Here is an 18,543-nt window from a genome sequence, read left to right on the forward strand (position 1 = left end):
TTGGAGTTTTTCAAAACATTCCTAATATATGATTAGGATTTATAGAAATACAAATATTTACATATCCATAACTCTCAAAATAGTACTCTGAAACCTCTAAAGCTCTCTTGCACCTGTATGGTCATCTGCTCGTGTACATAGTACAGTCATCGCACTTCAAACACAACAAGAAAAGCAAGGGTAAGCTAGTGAAAATAGAATTTTATAATATACACAATTAAATCAAAAGAGAAAACCAAATTACATGATCAATTTCTCAAATTATTCAAATTTCTTCAAATCTCAACAATAAACAATCACATAGATCTCACATGGATCTACACATCCAAAATATTCAACAAACAACGTCTTCCGAAAGACCCGTATTAAGTAAGTCCTACCAGAGACTAACACTTGATCCAAAGATTACTAGCGAATCCAACAGAAAGGATCAGGGTAAGTTCAATACAACCCAAGTCGTGCATCTCATATGTCACGATGTGCATGAACTCCCTCATCAGCTTCTCACCACCTGATATCTTAGTCTATGTGACTTAGATCATCAGTGAAGCTCGGAGATCTCTGTTACCACATAGGCATCAATACTTAATACACAACAAACATCAGTCCATACATTATCCCAAATGTATGAATTCAATTTCATACCATTCCGTCATACAATATCATTTCAAAAAGTTATCCACAATATTCAAAAGTCTATTTGACATAAAAAAATAACACTTTAATACTAAATCATCAAAACCTAATATTTCCACAAATTTAAATAATATATAAACAAACAACCCAATATATATAACACACAACATCCCTGCAATAAAAAATTGAATATTGGGACCACGTCCCTTCCGCATTCAGATCTTCTATCCTAGGGTGCTATTAAAAAATTAAATTTAGCTTCCCTTACCTCAATTGCTTGCTTTCCAAGCAACTTTTAGAATTTTATTCCCCACCGTTTGGATAAGCTTCAAGATTTAGGGGCCTAATGCAAATTATCCAAACAGAACAAAAATTCAGTGTATAATAGAATAAGTTGAGAGGATTAAACTTCTCAACTGACCCCACCAAGATTGATGATTAAATCTTAAGGAAAAACAGAGAACAAAGGATATTTAGAGTAAAAATGAACTTACTCTGTTTAAAAATCTGATCGGGCAGAAATGTTCCTTAACTCCTCAGCTACAACGTGGTATGATCAGTATCTAAAATAGATGAATTTTGGGAGAGAAAATTAGGAGAGAGGGAGAGAAGAGAATATGGAGAGAGAGAAGGAAGAAAAATGGTACTGTGGTGGGAAGAATGTTTCTGTTGGTTTTAAAGAAAAAAGGCACGCTGTTACATTATCTCTAACTACAAAAAATTTCGTCCTCGAAAATGAACTTACCAATATAGAGATTAGGGCATGATGCTCGTATCTCCTCTTCAATTTCCCAAGTGGAATCTCCAGAGATGAGATCCCACAATACTTTCACCATGGGAATACTCCTTCCACGAAGTTGTTTCACTTGTGAATCTAAAATTCTTATTGGCTTCACTTCAAATGACAGATTTTCTTTCACTTGGATGGAATCAGACTCTAGAATGTGGTTGGGATCATGTACATACTTTCGTAGCTGGGATACATGGAAAATATTGTGAATGTTAGCTAAAGGAGGAGGCAAAGCAATTTCATAAGCCACATGGCCTATTCTCCTGAGAATTTGATAAGGTCCTATGAACTTAGGAGTCAATTTCTTGGATTTGAATGCTCTTCCTACACCAGTGAACGGTGTAACTCTAAAAAAGACATGCTCACCCGCAGAGAATTCTAAAGGTCTTCTTCTTTGATCTGCATAAGATTTTTGCCTGCTGAGAGATGTTTTCAATCTTTCTTGAATCATTTTGACTTTCTCATTGCTTTGTTGTATTAATTCTGGTCCAATTAACACACTTTCACCATCCTGAAACTAGCACAAAGGTGTCCTGCACTTTCTTCCATACAATGCCTCGAAAGGAGCCATTCCTATGCTAGCTTGGTAACTGTTATTGTAAGTGAACTCTACCAAAGGTAGAATTTCATCCCAACTGCCCAAATGATCTAACACACAAGTCCTAAGCAAATCCTCTAAGGACTGGATAGTTCTCTCTGATTGTCCATTAGTTTGAGGATGGTACGCTGAACTAAGTCTGAGTTTAGTCCCCAAAGCTTCTTGAAGTGTTTGCCAGAATCTGGAGGTGAATCTGGGATCTCTATCTGAAACTATGCTGGAGGGTACACCATGCAATCTGACTATTTCATCTATATAAATCTGGGCCAACTTCCGCATAGAGATTCTCAAGTCTATAGGTAGGAAGTGTGCCGTCTTTGTTAGCCTGTCCACTATGACCTAAACAGAGTCATGCTTCTGCAAAGTACGTGGTAAGTGGGTAACAAAATCCATTGAGATATTGTCCCACTTCCACACTGGAATGTCTAACTGAGTTAACATGCCTCCAGGCCGTTGATGTTCAATCTTTGATTTCTGACAAGTCAGGCAAGCAGCTACAAACTTAGCTACGTCATTCTTCATGTCATGTCACCAATAAGACTTCTTGAGATCTTGATACATCTTGATCATTCCTGGATGTAAACTGAGTTTGCTTTTGTGACCTTCAGATAACACTGTTTGCTTTAGTTCATTATCTTCTGGTATACATATTCTATTTTTGAATCTCAAAATACCATCCACTCCTAAAGAGAAATCTTTAGCTTTGTCAGTATTTAATAAGCTCATGAAGTTCTTCAATTTTGAATCTTCCAACTGTTTCTCCTTCACCTTCTCCAGAAATTCATTAGTTATAACAAGTGTATTACAACTAATGCAATTTGAAGACATGGAAACCTCCAAATTCATACATCTGAAATCTTCAATCAATGTTAGCTCTCTAATCATAAGCGACGACATTTGTATCTTTTTACGACTCAACGCATCTGCAACAACATTTGCCTTCCCAGGATGATATATTAGCTAGAAATCATAGTCTTTTAAAAATTCAATCCATTTCCTCTGCCTCATATTTAACTCCTTCTGATCAAACAAATACTTCAAACTTTTATGATCAATGAACACATTAAAACTAACTCCGTAAAGAAAATGTCTCCATATTTTTAAAGTAAAGACAATTGCTGCCAATTCTAGATCATGAGTTGGATAATTTCTTTCATGCACCTTTAACTGACGAGAAGCGTATGCAACAACTTTCTTATTCTGCATCAGAACACAACCCAATCCTTGATAGAAAGCATCACAGAAAACTTCAAAAGATTGATTGGTATCAGGGATTGTCAATACAGGAGCATTAGTCAACCTTCTTTTCAATTCTTCAAAGCTTTTCTCACATTGTTCAGTCCATGCAAAAGGATGATCCTTTCTAGTCAATTGGGTCAAAGGAGCCACTATTTTAGAAAAGCCTTCTATAAATCTCTTGTAATATCCTGCTAACCCGACAAAACTTCTAATTTCTATAACTGTTTTAGGACGTTCCCACAAAAGTACAACCTTCACTTTAGAAGGATCTACTGATATTCCCTGTGCAGAGATGACATGTCCTAAAAATTGGATTTCTGACATCCAGAAGTCACATTTTGAAAGTTTAGCATATAACTGTTTTTCTATCAAAATATTCAGGACGGTTCTAAGATGTTCTGCATGTTCTTCCCTTGTACGAGAATAGATCAAGATGTTATCGATGAACAGTACCACAAACTTATCAAGAAAAGGTCTGAATATCTGATTCATATAATCCATGAAAATACCTGGAGCATTAGTCACCCCAAATGGCGTAACCAGAAATTCATAGTGAACATACCTTGATCTAAAAGTAGTCTTTTGAACATCTTCCGCTTTCACTGAAATTTGGTGATAACCTGAGCGCATATCTATCTTAGAAAAGACAACTGCCCCATGCAACTGATCCATCAAGTAATCAATTCTAGGAAGAGGATATTTATTCTTTATTGTTAACTTGTTTAATTGTCTGTAATCTATGCATAGACGTGACGAACCATCTTTCTTCTTCACTAATAGCACTGGAGCTCCCCATGGAGAAACACTAGGTCGAATGAATTGCTTCTCCAATAAGTCCTCTAGTTGTTTCTTCAATTCAGCTAACTCCGCTGGTGCCATCCGATATGGAAAAATTGACACGGGGCCTGCTCCGGGAATCAAGTCTATTGCAAACTTTATCTCTCTTTTAGGTGGAAGTCCAGGAATCTCATCAGGAAATACATCCATAAACTCCTGAACTACAAACATATTTTTTTTGTACTTTATCAGTAACTATAGAACAAGCCAAGAACATAAAACATTCTGCACCTTCTCGTATCTCTCTCTCAAACTGATGAGCTGAGATAACCTGCATTCCTTCTAATTTAGGGAAAATTAACTTCTTCCGACCACAATCTATAAGGATATGATTAGCAGACAACCAATCCATTCCCAATATAACCTCCAAATCTTTTAGAGGTATACAAATCATGTTGATCTTGTATCTCTGCCCATCTATAATTACTGGACACTCAGCACACATGGAAGAAGTTACTATAATACCTTCTGTTGGTGTAGATACCACCAACTCAAATTCTAATTCTCGGACTGACAACTTAAGTTTCTTAGCACAATCAAAAGATATAAGAGAATGGGTTACCCCAGAATCAAACAATACAGATAATTGTGTTCCAAGGATAGAACAAATACCTCTAACAAGGCTATCAGACTGTGAAGCTTCAGCTCCACTAATAGCAAAAACTCTGCCAGCAGCTTTGGGTTTTTTATTACTATTTTGTTGTACTTGTTGCACTCCGCCAGAATTTGGAGCTCCCAATTGGACACGACAGTCTTTTGTTGCATGACCATACCTGTGACATCTATCACATGTCACATTTGACACTGGATGAGGGCAAAATCTAACAACATGTGGCCCACCGCATCGAAAACATCTGAAACTAGGTGGTGATTGAGAATTGAGTCTTCCACTGCTATAAGATTGAGGTTTGAAATAAGGTTTCTTTCTATCTTCATATTTAGGCATGCTTTTAGAAGGTCCTCCGACTTGAGGCTTAGCAAGTCTGCTACTACTTTTCAAACTCTCCACTACTTTTGCTTTATCCACTAGAGCATGGAAATCTCTAATGGACATAGGAATCACCACTTCTTTAAGTTCTTGCTTCAACCCAAACTCAAATTTTCTACATCTCCAAGCCTCAGTCATGGTCTGGGTGTAGAATCTAGCTAGGTGTTTGAACCTAGTAGCATACTCAGTGACTGAAAGATTTCCTTGTTCCAGCTGCATGAATTCGATTTCTTTTGCATACCTGACACTATCAGGAAAATACTCCTCCAGGAATCTTACTTTGAAGTTCTCCCAAGTGGCATCTTCTCTTTTGTCTTCCATCATTTGCTTCATGCTTATCCACCAGAATTCAACTTCTTCAGTTAGTACATAAATGGCATAGGATAACTTTCTCTCTTCAGGACATTGAGTAGCTTCAAAGATTCTTTCTGTGTCTCTCACCCACTGGTCTGCTCCATCTGGATTTACCTTGCCATTAAATTTGGGTGGATTGTGCCTCAGAAAATCCTCCAGACTAAAAGTATGGGGTTGTTGATGAAACTGAGATGTTTCTGCTGCTAATCTAGTTGTTTCTAATTGATGAAGGGCGGCCTGATGTTGTTGTGCCATAATAGCACTCTGTTGTTGCAAGGCTGTTGCCGTCATCTCTATTGCCCGAGCTAAGTTGGGCATATCTACTGATGGAGGAGGAGTAGGTGGTCTACGTGCCATCTACTAAGCACATAAAGAATTGGATTAGAAATTACTAAAAAATTCCAGCTACATCTTTAAGACAAATTAACTTCAAAGAAATAATCATACGAAATAAGTAAAACCCAATCAAAACTTATCCCTAAAATGTACTCTAGCTACTTAGAATTAAGATAGAAAACAATCTCGATCTAGTCATGAGTGTGCACCCTCACCACTCTATAAAGATTCTTTTTATTCTTAATACTTTCATCTTTATTCATAACAATTAACTTGACTCGAACACAAACAAGATTTCAAGTTTCAAGAAAAATAACTTTGTCAAACATCTTATTAGAAACTTTTAACTAAGTCTTGAGGCTAGACTTAAACAAAAATCTACACGCAAGAGAAACAAAATAAACCCACTACCCTCAGGTTATCCTAAGGATGAACCGCTCTGATACCATTAAATGTAACACCCCATAATTTACATATAACTATTACAATAAAAGTTCTACCAGTTTCTATACAAACTTGGAGTTTTTCAAAACATTCCTAATACATGATTAAGATTTATAGAAATACAAATATTTACATATCCACAACTCAAAATAGGACTCTGGAATCTCTAAAGCTCTCTTGCACTTGTATGGTCATCTGCTCGTGTACATGGTACAGTCATCGCAGTTCAAACACAGCAAGAAAAGCAAGGGTAAGCTAGTGAAAATAGAATTTTATAATATACACAATTAAATCAAAAGAGAAAACCAAATTACATTATCAATTTCTCAAATTATTCAAATTTCTTCAAATCTCAACAATAAACAATCACATAGATCTCACATGGATCTACACATCCAGAATATTCAACAAACAACGTCTTCCGGAAGACCCGTATTAAGTAAGTCCTACCAGAGACTAACATCTGATCCAAAGATTATCAGCGAATCCAACAGAAATGATCAGGGTAAGTTCAATACAACCCAAGCCGTGCATCTCATATGTCACGGTGTGCATGAACTCCCCCATCAGCTTCTCACCACCTGATATCTTAGTCTCTGTGACTTAGATCATCAGTGAAGCTCGGAGATCTCTGTTACCACATAGACATCAATACTTAATACACAACAAACATCAGTCCATACATTATCCCAAATGTATGAATTCAATTCCATACCATTCCGTCATACAATATCATTTCAAAAAGTTATCCACAATATTCAAAAGTCTATTTGACATAAAAAAATAACACTTTAATATTAAATCATCAAAACCTAATATTTCCACAAATTTAAATAATATATAAACAAACAACCCAATATATATAATACACAACATCCCTGCAAGAAAAAATTGAATATTGGGACCACGTCCCTTCCGCATTCAGATCTTCTATCCTAGGGTGCTATTAAAAATTAAATTTAGCTTCCCTTACCTCAATTGCTTGCTTTCCAAGCAACTTTTAGAATTTTATTCCCCACCATTTGGATAAGCTTCAAAATTTAGGGGCCTAATGCAAATTATCCAAACAGAACAAAAGTTCAGTGTATAATAGAATAAGTTGAGAGGATTAAACTTCTCAACTGACCCCACCAAGATTGATGATTAAATCCTAAGGAAAAACAGAGAACAAAGGATATTTAAAGTAAAAATGAACTTACTCTGTTTAAAAATCTGATCGAGTAAAAATGTTCCTTAACTCCTTAGCTACAGCGTGGTATGATCAGATTCTAAAATAGATGAAGTTTGGGAGAAAAAATTAGGAGAGAGGGAGAGAAGAGAATATGGAGAGAGAGAAAGGAGAAAAATGGTACTGTGGTAGGAAGAATGTTTCTGTTGGTTTAAAAAAAAGGCCCGCTGTTACAAGATCTATCATTATTATTATCAATATCTTTTAGAACTAAGCTAACAAAATATATATATATATATATATATTACAAATAAAATAATATTTAAAATAAACAATATAATATAAAAAGTATTTTCTGCCATGGTTAATGTCTTAGCAAAATATTGAAAATAAGAAAATCTTATCTTACATATAAAAAGTTAAAAATAACATCCAAATTGAAAATCATAAAATATTATTAACCTGACAAATAACTTACAGTAAAATCTATTCTTTTATTAAGATATTAAATATATATTTTTCTTCTAAATAAGAACTTGCAAATTATCATACATACAAATAAAATTTCCATACATAAACTGAAACACGCATTTCAAAATATTATAATGAAGTTTTTATTAAGTCACTAAACCAATTTAATTTCGACAAATTATTTGAAGGGAAAAAATTGTTTTGAGGGGGATTTTATATATATGTTGTTACGATGTAGAGATGATAAAATACTATCTATAATTAATTCATCATATGTTTCATAAGGTTAGAAGGTTTTAGGGTTAGTTAAGAATGTGAGATTGTCTATCTCAAAATCAAGCTAAATATATTATAATATCTAAGGTTTTAGGTTAAATACTTACTTATAATATTTGGTTAATTTCTTTTAATGTAATTATGATATTTGTAAACTTTTTAACTTAGTTTTTATTTTGTTAAAAACAAGTTAATTTGATCTCTTCTAATATAATTATGTTAATGTTGTAAGAGGGTAATGTTATATCATTGAAAATATCTAACATGATATAAGAAGACATTTGAAGTTGTTATTCCCATTGTGAACAACACAATGGAGGTGATGTTGCAACAAAAAGTAGGGTCGACAAAAGAATTTGGTATAAGTGATAGGTACGTTGACAAGGGACAAAACACAATTGTGAAAAATGGTAAGGCACACATGCTTGATGTATGACTTTGTTGTGCATGTTTATCGCTATCAAAGAGGACAAGTGAGTGTCCACATTGCTAACCTATGTAAATGGGACACTGATAAAGGAGACAAGGTTGAAGGATTCGACACGACGTTTCAGTGGGAACCTGCAAGTCATTTGAATAATGTCGAGAGTTATTATAGTTTGTTAGACTTCTTCCCACTCTAATGTTTTCAACACCATCTTTTTGCTTGAGCAAGATGTAACTGACGATTGAAAATACATATTTCTTGTTGTAACATGTATAATATTTTTATGTCATATTGAGGTTTTTCATGATTGTTGCATAAAAAAAGAAGAATGCACTATGCACATGTAGAGAAAAAAAATGTGTGCTTTTTATTATTTTGTATTTAGGTTTCTTATCTCTAAAGAGAGATACCCAAGTAGTGTATACATATGGAAAAAATAAGAAAATAAACACAAAACAAAGTATAATAGAAAACATATTGTTCATCATCTGATGCTCATAAGATGTTTCATGCTTATGGAATATCTAATGCACACGAAATTGCACATAAATCATCTCGTTTGATAAAAAAAATAATAAAAGATGAAGAAAAACATCGTGAAATAGTTAAATGTCATTAAATTTATACAATATTTTTTATTAGTATCTGTTATTACTAATATAATTAAAGATGAATCATTAGAATGATTAAAGTAATACACTTTATCTTATTTACTTTTTAATTCATGTCACATTCAAAATATGATATACTAATAGCACCTATTATTATATTGCTTACATAAAAATAACAATCACAAGAGAAAAGATCAAATGCATAGAAGACATAACAATAACCCAATCACGATTGTTTTACAAAAACTCAAGGGAAGATGAGAAAATAATATAACAAAGGTGATAATAACAACCAAAGTGGAGAGAAAAAAATATAAAGATTTATAAAGAAGTTAAAAAAACCACAAATATTTAAACACTTTACTACAAGTATATATAGTCTATATAGAAACTATCACTTTACATTGATTCAATTGGTAATTAGTTAATTTTGAGAGGATTGATCCCTAAATTTTTCTTAGTCATAGAAAATTAGAATTTCACAAAATTTTAATATTAATCTAATATAAATTTAAATATACCAATATTTGGCAAGAACCAAAAAGTGTGTGTATGACCAAAGAAACATGGATCGGGCTGGGTTACCAACAAACCTGACCCAACTTTTAAAGTGTAGATGATGATGCTTGCCGTTTTAGATAATTCTTCCTTGCTTTTTCAACTTCAAATACAAGCTACCTCTCCTCTCAACACCTCTTTTCAAAACCCTAATTTCTCTTTTCGTTCCACTCTCGTTTCACAAGATCGCCTTCGCTGCTTTTCCCTTCAGGTGTGCCTCTCAATTCTGTTCTTTCTGCCAGCCGATCATTTTGTTTCGCTTTCTGATTCTTCAATTTCGACATCCACGTTCCACCTGATCTGCCTGATGGATTTTTGGCTTCGAATTATGTGTTTTTCGTTTTCTGTGGCATCGGATATTTTAAATCGTAATTTGTGTTCTTTTTGCGCTTGTTCTGGGAAGATAAACTGGAATTTCATCTCTTGCTCTCCGCATGTCTTGATTGTCACAATTATCTCTATCGGGATTATAAAAATCCTTTGATGGATCGTTTATTGATTGATATCAAATAATGTTTCGTTGCAAAAAAATAATTGAGTTTCATGGCTGAAGCTTTTAAATTTAAAGGTTTTTTTTTTATCTTTCCTTTTTACAATTGAGCATTAATTGTTGGCGGGTGTGTGATCAGATTGGAGTTTTATCGTAACGTGCGATCAATATCCTGATAAAATAACAAATGATCTGTTGAGGTTGTTTTCATTAACATTATTGTGATGACTGATGAGGCGAGGTTACGAGTGGATTTAATGGTATGTTTTTTTTATAGCTTATTTGATTTGATTTCGCAGGAATTATGTCTTTTGTGCGGAATTATCAAGCAGAAGATCGTAGTTTACATAGTGGTTACTGGTCCACCTATGATGAAAACAACTTTGGCCGCAACAATAGAAAAAGAAGCAGGAACAATTATCACCCCAGGAGTTTTAATATTCACAACGATAACCAGACGAAATTTGGAGACCATGGTTGTGCCTTCAATTTTTCCTTGGCCGATCATGCCAATTATCTTAGGTATGATGTTGTTCCATCATCTTTGAAAAGGAGGAAATATTCAGCCCCTATATGGCAAGAAAGCCATAAATACTATGTTCCACCCATGGTCCATGATAATATCCCTTCGTCCTGTAATTTTCAAGCTCCTCCTACAAGATCCGATGGTGATGCCTCCACATCAGCTGTCTTCAAGTACTGCTGCTCTATTTTTGAAGATGATAAGCCTGTCTTCATGTCAAGGGATGAGATTGATAGATACTCTCCATCTAGAAAAGACGGTATTGATGTGCATCATGAGACACACTTGCGTTACTCCTACTGTGCCTTCCTTCAGAATCTCGGAATGCGTCTTGAGCTGTAAGAGTCAAATTACTCGTAGCCCACACATATTTGTCATTATTGTGACGTACAAAAACATTTAATTATAACCATTAGATTGAAATGAGAAGTCAGATCGCTTGTTTAATTACAGTTATTGGTGAGGCTTTTAAAAGTTCACCTGATATCTGCAGTTATATAATCAATCTGAATAGTTAATTTTAATCTAATGGTTATAATTAAATGTCATCATCTCACAATGACTACGAGTTCTTACCTAATATGTTCTGTATATATTGAAAAAAAAAACATTGCTATGGACATTCATGTAAGATTTTAGTTTGTGGATTTAATTTAATTCATTGATATTTGACCAGCATAAAATATTGTCATGTTCATTTTGCAGGCCCCAAACCATCATTGGGACATCTATGGTTCTGTGCCACCGTTTTTTTGTTCGTCGGTCTCATGCTTGCCATGACAGATTTGTGAGTTTTTTATTTGACCTCTAGTAGCTCTAAATACATGTTTTACTTTTCTTATATGTTACTTGTAATTTGTTCCTTCAAGTTGCATCTCTGTGGCCAAGCTGATTTTCTATTAACATTAATCTGTGCTGCAGTTGATTGCTACTGCTGCTCTTTTTCTTGCTGCAAAGTCAGAGGAAGCTCCACGCCCTTTGAATAACGTATTGAGAGCGTCAAGTGAAATTCTAAATAAGCAAAATTTTGCTTTGTTTTCCTACCGGTTACCTGTTGTGAGTATAGTTCAAACTACCTGAAATATCTTATTTTTATTTTTACCTGTGGGAGACACGCAAACCAAATAATAGCCTAGCATCTATTAACTTGTATGTGGATATGCCTGATAATCATTAAAGTATCCATGTTTGCTGATTCACTATAAAGTAAATTTTTGACAGGTATCAATTCAAATGTGTCAAAATTTCTTGGATAAATCCAATTTTCCTTTTAGTTGAATATTAGTTGAAACTTTTATTGTAATTTTCATTTGTATGTTAACTTGATTTGAGTTGTTTCACAGGATTGGTTTGAACAGTATCGGGAACGGGTGTTCGAGGCTGAACAGTTGATACTTACGACTCTAAATTTTGAACTCAATGTGCAACATCCCTATGCATCTCTCACGTCTGTTCTTAACAAATTAGGTCTATCAAAGACTGTTTTGGTGAATCTGGCATTAAACTTGGTCAGCGAAGGGTGAGTTTTCACACATTTCATGCTTATATTTGATGGTTTCAGTGGTGATGTTTGTTTATACCATTTATTTTTTGAGGACAAAACGTGGTTGGCTAAAATCCAATCTGTATGAAATGTTCTGAGCTGTTGGCTGATGTCCTCTTCAGGTATCCCATTTGTTGGTTCTGACTAGGTTCTTATTATCTAACCGAGTGAACGGAATAAAAAACCTAGTGTAGGAAACAGGACATGGGGCTTTGGGTGTTAAATCTCAACTCAAGCAATAGAATGTCTTGAGGTCTGGAGATCTAGTGGCTGAGGAAGATACCTTGGTGTCTCCCCTTCTAAATTTTGGTTCCAAATAGTGTTGATTCTCTCAATATTTTGCTTTAGCCCAACTTCTGTGTGTAGATATTCTGTCATGGAATATTGATTGTTTTGGCATCCATATAATTGCAGGATATTCACAAGATTAGCGTGCTGGCCTGTATGATATTCTTAGCTGGCGGATTGATATGCTGTTCATCAAAAGTTTTGTTTTACATCTGAAGTTGAACTGCTGATGTCTAATGGATTGCTTTACCTTGAATATGTCTCATCAACTTTTATTTTGGCTACCCAAGCTAGCCACCAGAGCCCTACCCCACAACTCAGATTTTCTGTCTAAGCCTCAATACCTTGTAGCTTATGCTGATTTCCATTAGCTAAAGGGGCTCTCCATAATTTTTAGTAACTTCGGTTGAAAGAAGATAATTAAGGGACATGACAATATGAAACTAACAAAAAGGAGAAGAGAGATCGAGAGGCAGCCCATCTTATCTTAAAAAATTTGAATCTTTGTTCTGAACAAGTTTTAGTCTGTGATTATCCATTGATCATAATGAGGCTTTTCCACTAGAGTCTACGTGTTACGTGGAGGAAAATAGGGGTATTATTTTTAGTTTTACTAAAGAGGGTTAGAGTGTCTCTGGTACTGTGTTTTTGTCTATTCATTTTTTCCTAAATGAAAAAAAACCAGTCCTTCATCTATATATTGATTTGGGGGGAAACTGTTTCTAAGATAAATCCACTGATAAAATTCTCTTTAGAAGTGTTTCCTTTGTGGTTAGTTTAATATCCAAATTTTGGGTTTGTGAAAGTTTCCTAACCTCCCTCTCATTTCCCGCTTTGAGTATTCTGGTCACTCAAATGGATTGGTTTAATCACATGATTTTTCTTTTCCAGGTGTTTTAGATTTGAATTTGTTTCATTTCCCATCTAAAAGATGTATAAACTTTATCCAATAATTTGTTGGCTAAGAGTTTGACTATGACAACTACCAAATAGGTTGTACATCCAAAATGATTGGATGATATTGTTCAAATTTTTATATTGAAAACATATATAAAATATATGAAAACATTTGTTCTAATTTCTAGCTAATTTGTTTTGTCAAAAGTTCAAATATTCTTGTTCATCTATTACTGATCACTCTTTCAAAAGGTTTTTTTGTTTCCTTGTTTGTTGACATTAAGTCTGTAATGATAATGGAGAATAAAGATTTATCTGGCTTTCATTTGAAATAGATTTTTTTTTCTTCAATTTTTAAACTCAAAATTGTTTGACGACCCTACCTAGTGGTATGTGACTTTATTGTTGTTTAAGTTAAAATTGTGATCATTGTATTGTAGACTTGTAGTGATATTTTTAGTTTTAACAGTAATAGGGGTGCATTGATAGTTGTTCATGTTTTTGTTGTGTTCTTCCTGTGTGTTGCCCTTTGTTAAGAAACGGGATGGAGAGTAGAGAAATAGGTGAAAATAAAATAAAATGAGAGAAGAGAGAGAAATAAGGTGTGGGGTTTACTATTATTTTTATTCTATTTCTCACATATTTATCTCTTTCCTTTTTTTTAACTACACACCTTTATTTCACTCACTCTTTTCTGTTCACCATTAGTTGCTAGTGACTTTCTGTGATTACATGATGTTAATTCCTCCTTTGTGTTTGTTGTCTCTCTCCTAGCTATTTCTCAAATTGTTTATTGAATATGATTTTGCTTGATACCTCCCTTCAACAAAAAAAAATCACACTTAAGGTGGCTCGCATTTTGCTTTTATTCTTCATATCATTTAGCATGTAGTGATCAGCCGTAGTTCTTTTAAAATGTTATTGATTGGAGAGGTTGATCTTTTATTATACTTTAAATAGCTCAGCATCTTCATGAAGTATGTACCAGTATTATATGTTGGTATGGTCAGCCTGCCATATTTCAATTGATTATGTAAAGAGCTTTTGCTTCCAGCTGAGTTAAATTGCTCAACTGTTTTCGTGTCTTGAAAACCTTTGTTGGATGGGTGGGGTTGAAGACAATGGCTCTCACTGTATGCTTCTTGTGTCTGAAGGATGTTTTGTACTAGTATTATGGTTTGGTCCAAGCAGCCCTTCTTACCTTTCTCCTCCAATTTGATTTACAATTTAATACCTGCATTGATTAGAAAGTTATGAACAACTATGTGAAAATTATAATATACTCCATCTCCTGTGCTCAACCATGAGGACAAGATTAAGAAAAAGGAACTTTTCTTTTTCTCGTTCTCTTTTTATCCCCGCTCCACTATAAAGGGGTTAGCTGGTCTATAAAGTGGTTGTGATGTGTAGGGGTTCTATGCAGCCCAAAATCCCTTTACCCTACCCTCTCAGGTCGCAATAATGACCTCCCACTTTTTGCAGGAAATGGAAGTGCTAGAACATGAGACATTTTTGTACATAATAATCCAACTTTGTACTTCGTATTTGTGCCTTAAGTGTATGCCAACTTTGATGTGAAATTGCAATAACTTTTGTACTTATATGTCAACTAGCTGTCTGCTTCAATTCCTTTGCAAAATGTTTTTATGTTTTATATTGTGTAGTCAGTTTTAAACTTCTAATTTTACATCTGCAACATGGACAACAATGGGATCTTGTTCTATAGCCTGTTAAATTAGTTGCATTCATTGTAAACATTCCAATGAGCATGGTAGCAACAAGGCTCTCCAGGTCAAAATATTGAGAAGATATGGCATTAGCTTTGAAAGATTCAATTGTTTGCAATATGCAGCACAGCACACCATGCATACTTTTTAATTTTAGTTGCATAAAATTTCTGGAGCTTAGAACCCCACGGCAGAGTTGGGTCTGAAGTCTGATAAATTCTCTAGATGAGTATAAGATATTGCTATAGTTTGGTTATACTCTTATCAGCAATCCTGCACAGATTCTTGGAATTGTATGCTTCCTGAGTTGCTGCTTTTCTAGTTGGTAAGGAAAAGTTAATAAACTTTTGTTTTCCTCTTGGCATGAATGTTGAATATTATTTGAAATATGTAGTTCATATTACTGCTCATTCTAATAGCTGACATGATCTGTCATGGTGGGAACATATGCTAAGTTGGTGGCTCGGATGGTTAGTTTGACTATTTATGTATATTCTCTATTTGTGTTGAACAATACTGGCTGTAGTGGTGCCTATCTTGTATAGTCTATTGAGGATGGAATTTGTTTTGCAGGCTTCGGAGTTCTCTCTGGCTTCAATTTAAACCCCATCATATTGCTGCTGGAGCTGCATATCTTGCTGCCAAGTTTTTGAACATTGATCTCACTGCTTCTCAGAACATATGGCAAGAGTTTCAGACAACACCAACCATTCTTCAAGGTATCCTGCACCCACTTCACCGTTCTAATTTTCATCAAGCAACATTACTAGATTTAATGTTCTGTTCTGAAATGATCGGTTCAGGATAGCAATAGACAAGGCAGGGCAATTTATTAAGATTGGCATGTAATTTGAATATTCTTTTGTTAGTTATTAATATTGGTTTTGACATTGATGCAGATATCTCCCAGCAACTAATGGAGCTCTTCTGAAAGTATTGAAAAACTAGATTATGGCATCCTTCCTAGTAGAGTAAATTTTGAATATATAATTCAAAATGTCGTGTACTTCGGAGGGTGAGGTAGAGATCGTGTAGGAACGTCGACATATATTTTTGGCGAGTTACAAGATTGGTGGGTGTGACCTAAGGTTTTCTATGTTTTACCAACTTCCCTGAATCCTCTGCTAAAACGTTGAGCATGATTTGCGTTCATTTCTGTTGATGCCTTGTGATCAACTGTGACATGTCATAATGTCAAAGCGTGGTTAGTGAATGAAGAATCCATCCATGAAAGTACACAGAACTTTGTATGTGCAGCAAATACAAATTATTGGTTCGGAGGTTATATTTATTGTTGGTCGCTCCTTACCCTGGTTTTATGTTATGAAAGAAAGAGTCATTTGATATCTGTAGTTACGGTTAATCTTGGTGCTTACAGAAAAAAAAATAGTTTTCTAAGTTCTTGGCACATAGAGGAATATCACCAGATCTTTGCGGAATTGTTTTGTAACCCTCCGCGTGTTATGCTCAACAAATACTGTTCATTCTATTGCATCTAAAAATTAGGTACAACATCCCAGTGTTCAGAGCTTGCACGTATTTTACACTATTATATTATGTTAAGTGGGTTTGGTCACAATTGTCTTGGTTATTTAAAAATATAAGAAAAGAAAATTAAATGCTAGTTCAACGACGTATTAATTCTTTTTTATTAAATTTTTAGAAAACTAAATTGGGTTAATACAAATTTTCTCACTTGAATCCGCAGGAAAGATGAACTTAGATCAGATTATATTGTGAAGTGAGATCTCAGGCTTAAATCAAGAGAATGAATTTTGCAAACAAAATTGTGTCCTTCGGTTCGAAATATTTGAAAGAGTGAAAAAAAGTGATGGACCTAAATTTTCTCTCTTAATTTTATGTTGTCTTTAAATATTGAAAAGTTTAAAATATACTGCAACAGCAAACTATACTGCAACTGCAAATATTGATATATTTTGCTTATATTACAATAAAAAAATACAACTTAAATATTTTAATTTTATTTAAAATTCGTTGAAGCTTTTATTTATTAAAAAAGTAACATTATTTTTTCTGTAATAAATATATATAACAATTATTAAAAATCAAATAGTATTAACAGAATTTTAAAAAAGTTAATATAATTAAAGCTTTTGTATTACAGGCAAAATATATAAATAGTTGTTGTAGTGACCATTTATTTTTGTATTTCTAAACAAAAAAACGAGAATTACATTTTACTGTTTATGAGTTTTAGAGATGTGGTTAGTTATACCCCATTATTTGATGTGGTCATTTTTAAACAATTATATCCCTTTCATTTCCTAGTCATATCTTTTAAAATATTCACAAGAACTAAGAAATTTCTTATTTTATTAATTTTTCCACCTAAACATAACAAATAGATGTGTGAATGGTTTAAGATTTATTGTAAAAAGTAAGAACATAGAGAAAAAATATGTTTAGGGAAGAAAACCAGAAGTTTTTTTTCTTATGACAGATAACAGAATAACGGGAGAAACTTATTCTTAATATCAAGTCACTTCACATAATTAAAGATAAACTTTAATCTTCATGAGTTTAGTATTAAAAATTAAGGTGTATGAACTAAATAATTAATTAACTATGGCTAACTAAAATTTAGTTAATTTTAATTTAATTTTTAAACATTGTATTTTGACATTTTAATTCAGTTTCCTCTTATTTTTCTTTGTTATATATTTAAAAAGCTATGCATTTAAGCTATGTACGTGTAAGGAGTAAATTGAATAATTTTAAAGCAAAAGTATTAAAAGGATAAATTTGTATAATTTAGAAACTAAATGATTAATTAAATGAGTTGTTATAAATAACTAAAAAGGAAAATAACTGATGGTTGATTTGATCCCTATTTCTATATGCATAGAAAATGATTTTTTAACAATTTTAAGAAATAATATTAGAAAATGTATAAATAATAAACAAATCTGATACTATCATATTCCAATATATCAGTATCTTTCACTTTTGTAAAGTGATGATTAAAAGGTCTTATGTGTATACTTAAAAAAAGGTTTTAATTAACACGAAAAGGCATAAAAGGTAGATGAGGTTGACTTTATCCTCAGAACTTTTCAATCATTGCTGCCACATTCTTTAATTAACATTCTTATTATTTTAAGTAAAGCAAGATAATTCAATTTTAGCTGTCAATTAATCTTAAAAGATGGCAATTTTTTAATTAATGTTCACCAATAAAAAAAGAATAAACGTTTCTATTATTTAATCATAAAGGCATATTTATTTATTTTTTTACAAAAAGTGAGTTTCAGAACCAGAAAATGAGAGATTTTGAAAGATTCCGTTTCTTATCCTTTACTTTTCACAACTAAAAACGACGTC

At 33.4% G+C, this 18,543-nt stretch overlaps 1 protein-coding gene across 7 annotated transcripts; it reads left to right on the forward strand.

Annotated features, from left to right (window-relative positions):
* The first annotated feature begins 9,714 nt into the window (after positions 1-9,714).
* On the forward strand, positions 9,715-16,486 carry LOC137829874 (cyclin-T1-5-like). Of its 7 annotated transcripts, none has more exons than XR_011084107.1 (9): positions 9,722-9,944; positions 10,523-11,084; positions 11,452-11,533; positions 11,668-11,802; positions 12,090-12,265; positions 12,704-15,526; positions 15,621-15,689; positions 15,775-15,920; positions 16,101-16,486. XR_011084107.1 is itself a non-coding variant. In XM_068636850.1 (7 exons), the coding sequence occupies exons 2-7, from the start codon at positions 10,528-10,530 to the stop codon at positions 16,130-16,132; spliced, it is 1,128 nt and encodes a 375-aa protein (XP_068492951.1). In that variant the 5' UTR covers positions 9,715-9,944; positions 10,523-10,527; the 3' UTR covers positions 16,133-16,486. The 7 variants fall into 7 exon arrangements, 1 of the variants encoding a protein (XP_068492951.1); XR_011084105.1 differs by having other exon boundaries at positions 15,621-15,671; XR_011084104.1 differs by having other exon boundaries at positions 12,704-15,689.
* Positions 16,487-18,543: the final 2,057 nt, after the last annotated feature.

This window comes from Phaseolus vulgaris, chromosome 7 (genome assembly GCF_000499845.2).
Source record: "Phaseolus vulgaris cultivar G19833 chromosome 7, P. vulgaris v2.0, whole genome shotgun sequence".
In the NCBI taxonomy this organism is placed as follows: domain Eukaryota; kingdom Viridiplantae; phylum Streptophyta; class Magnoliopsida; order Fabales; family Fabaceae; genus Phaseolus; species Phaseolus vulgaris.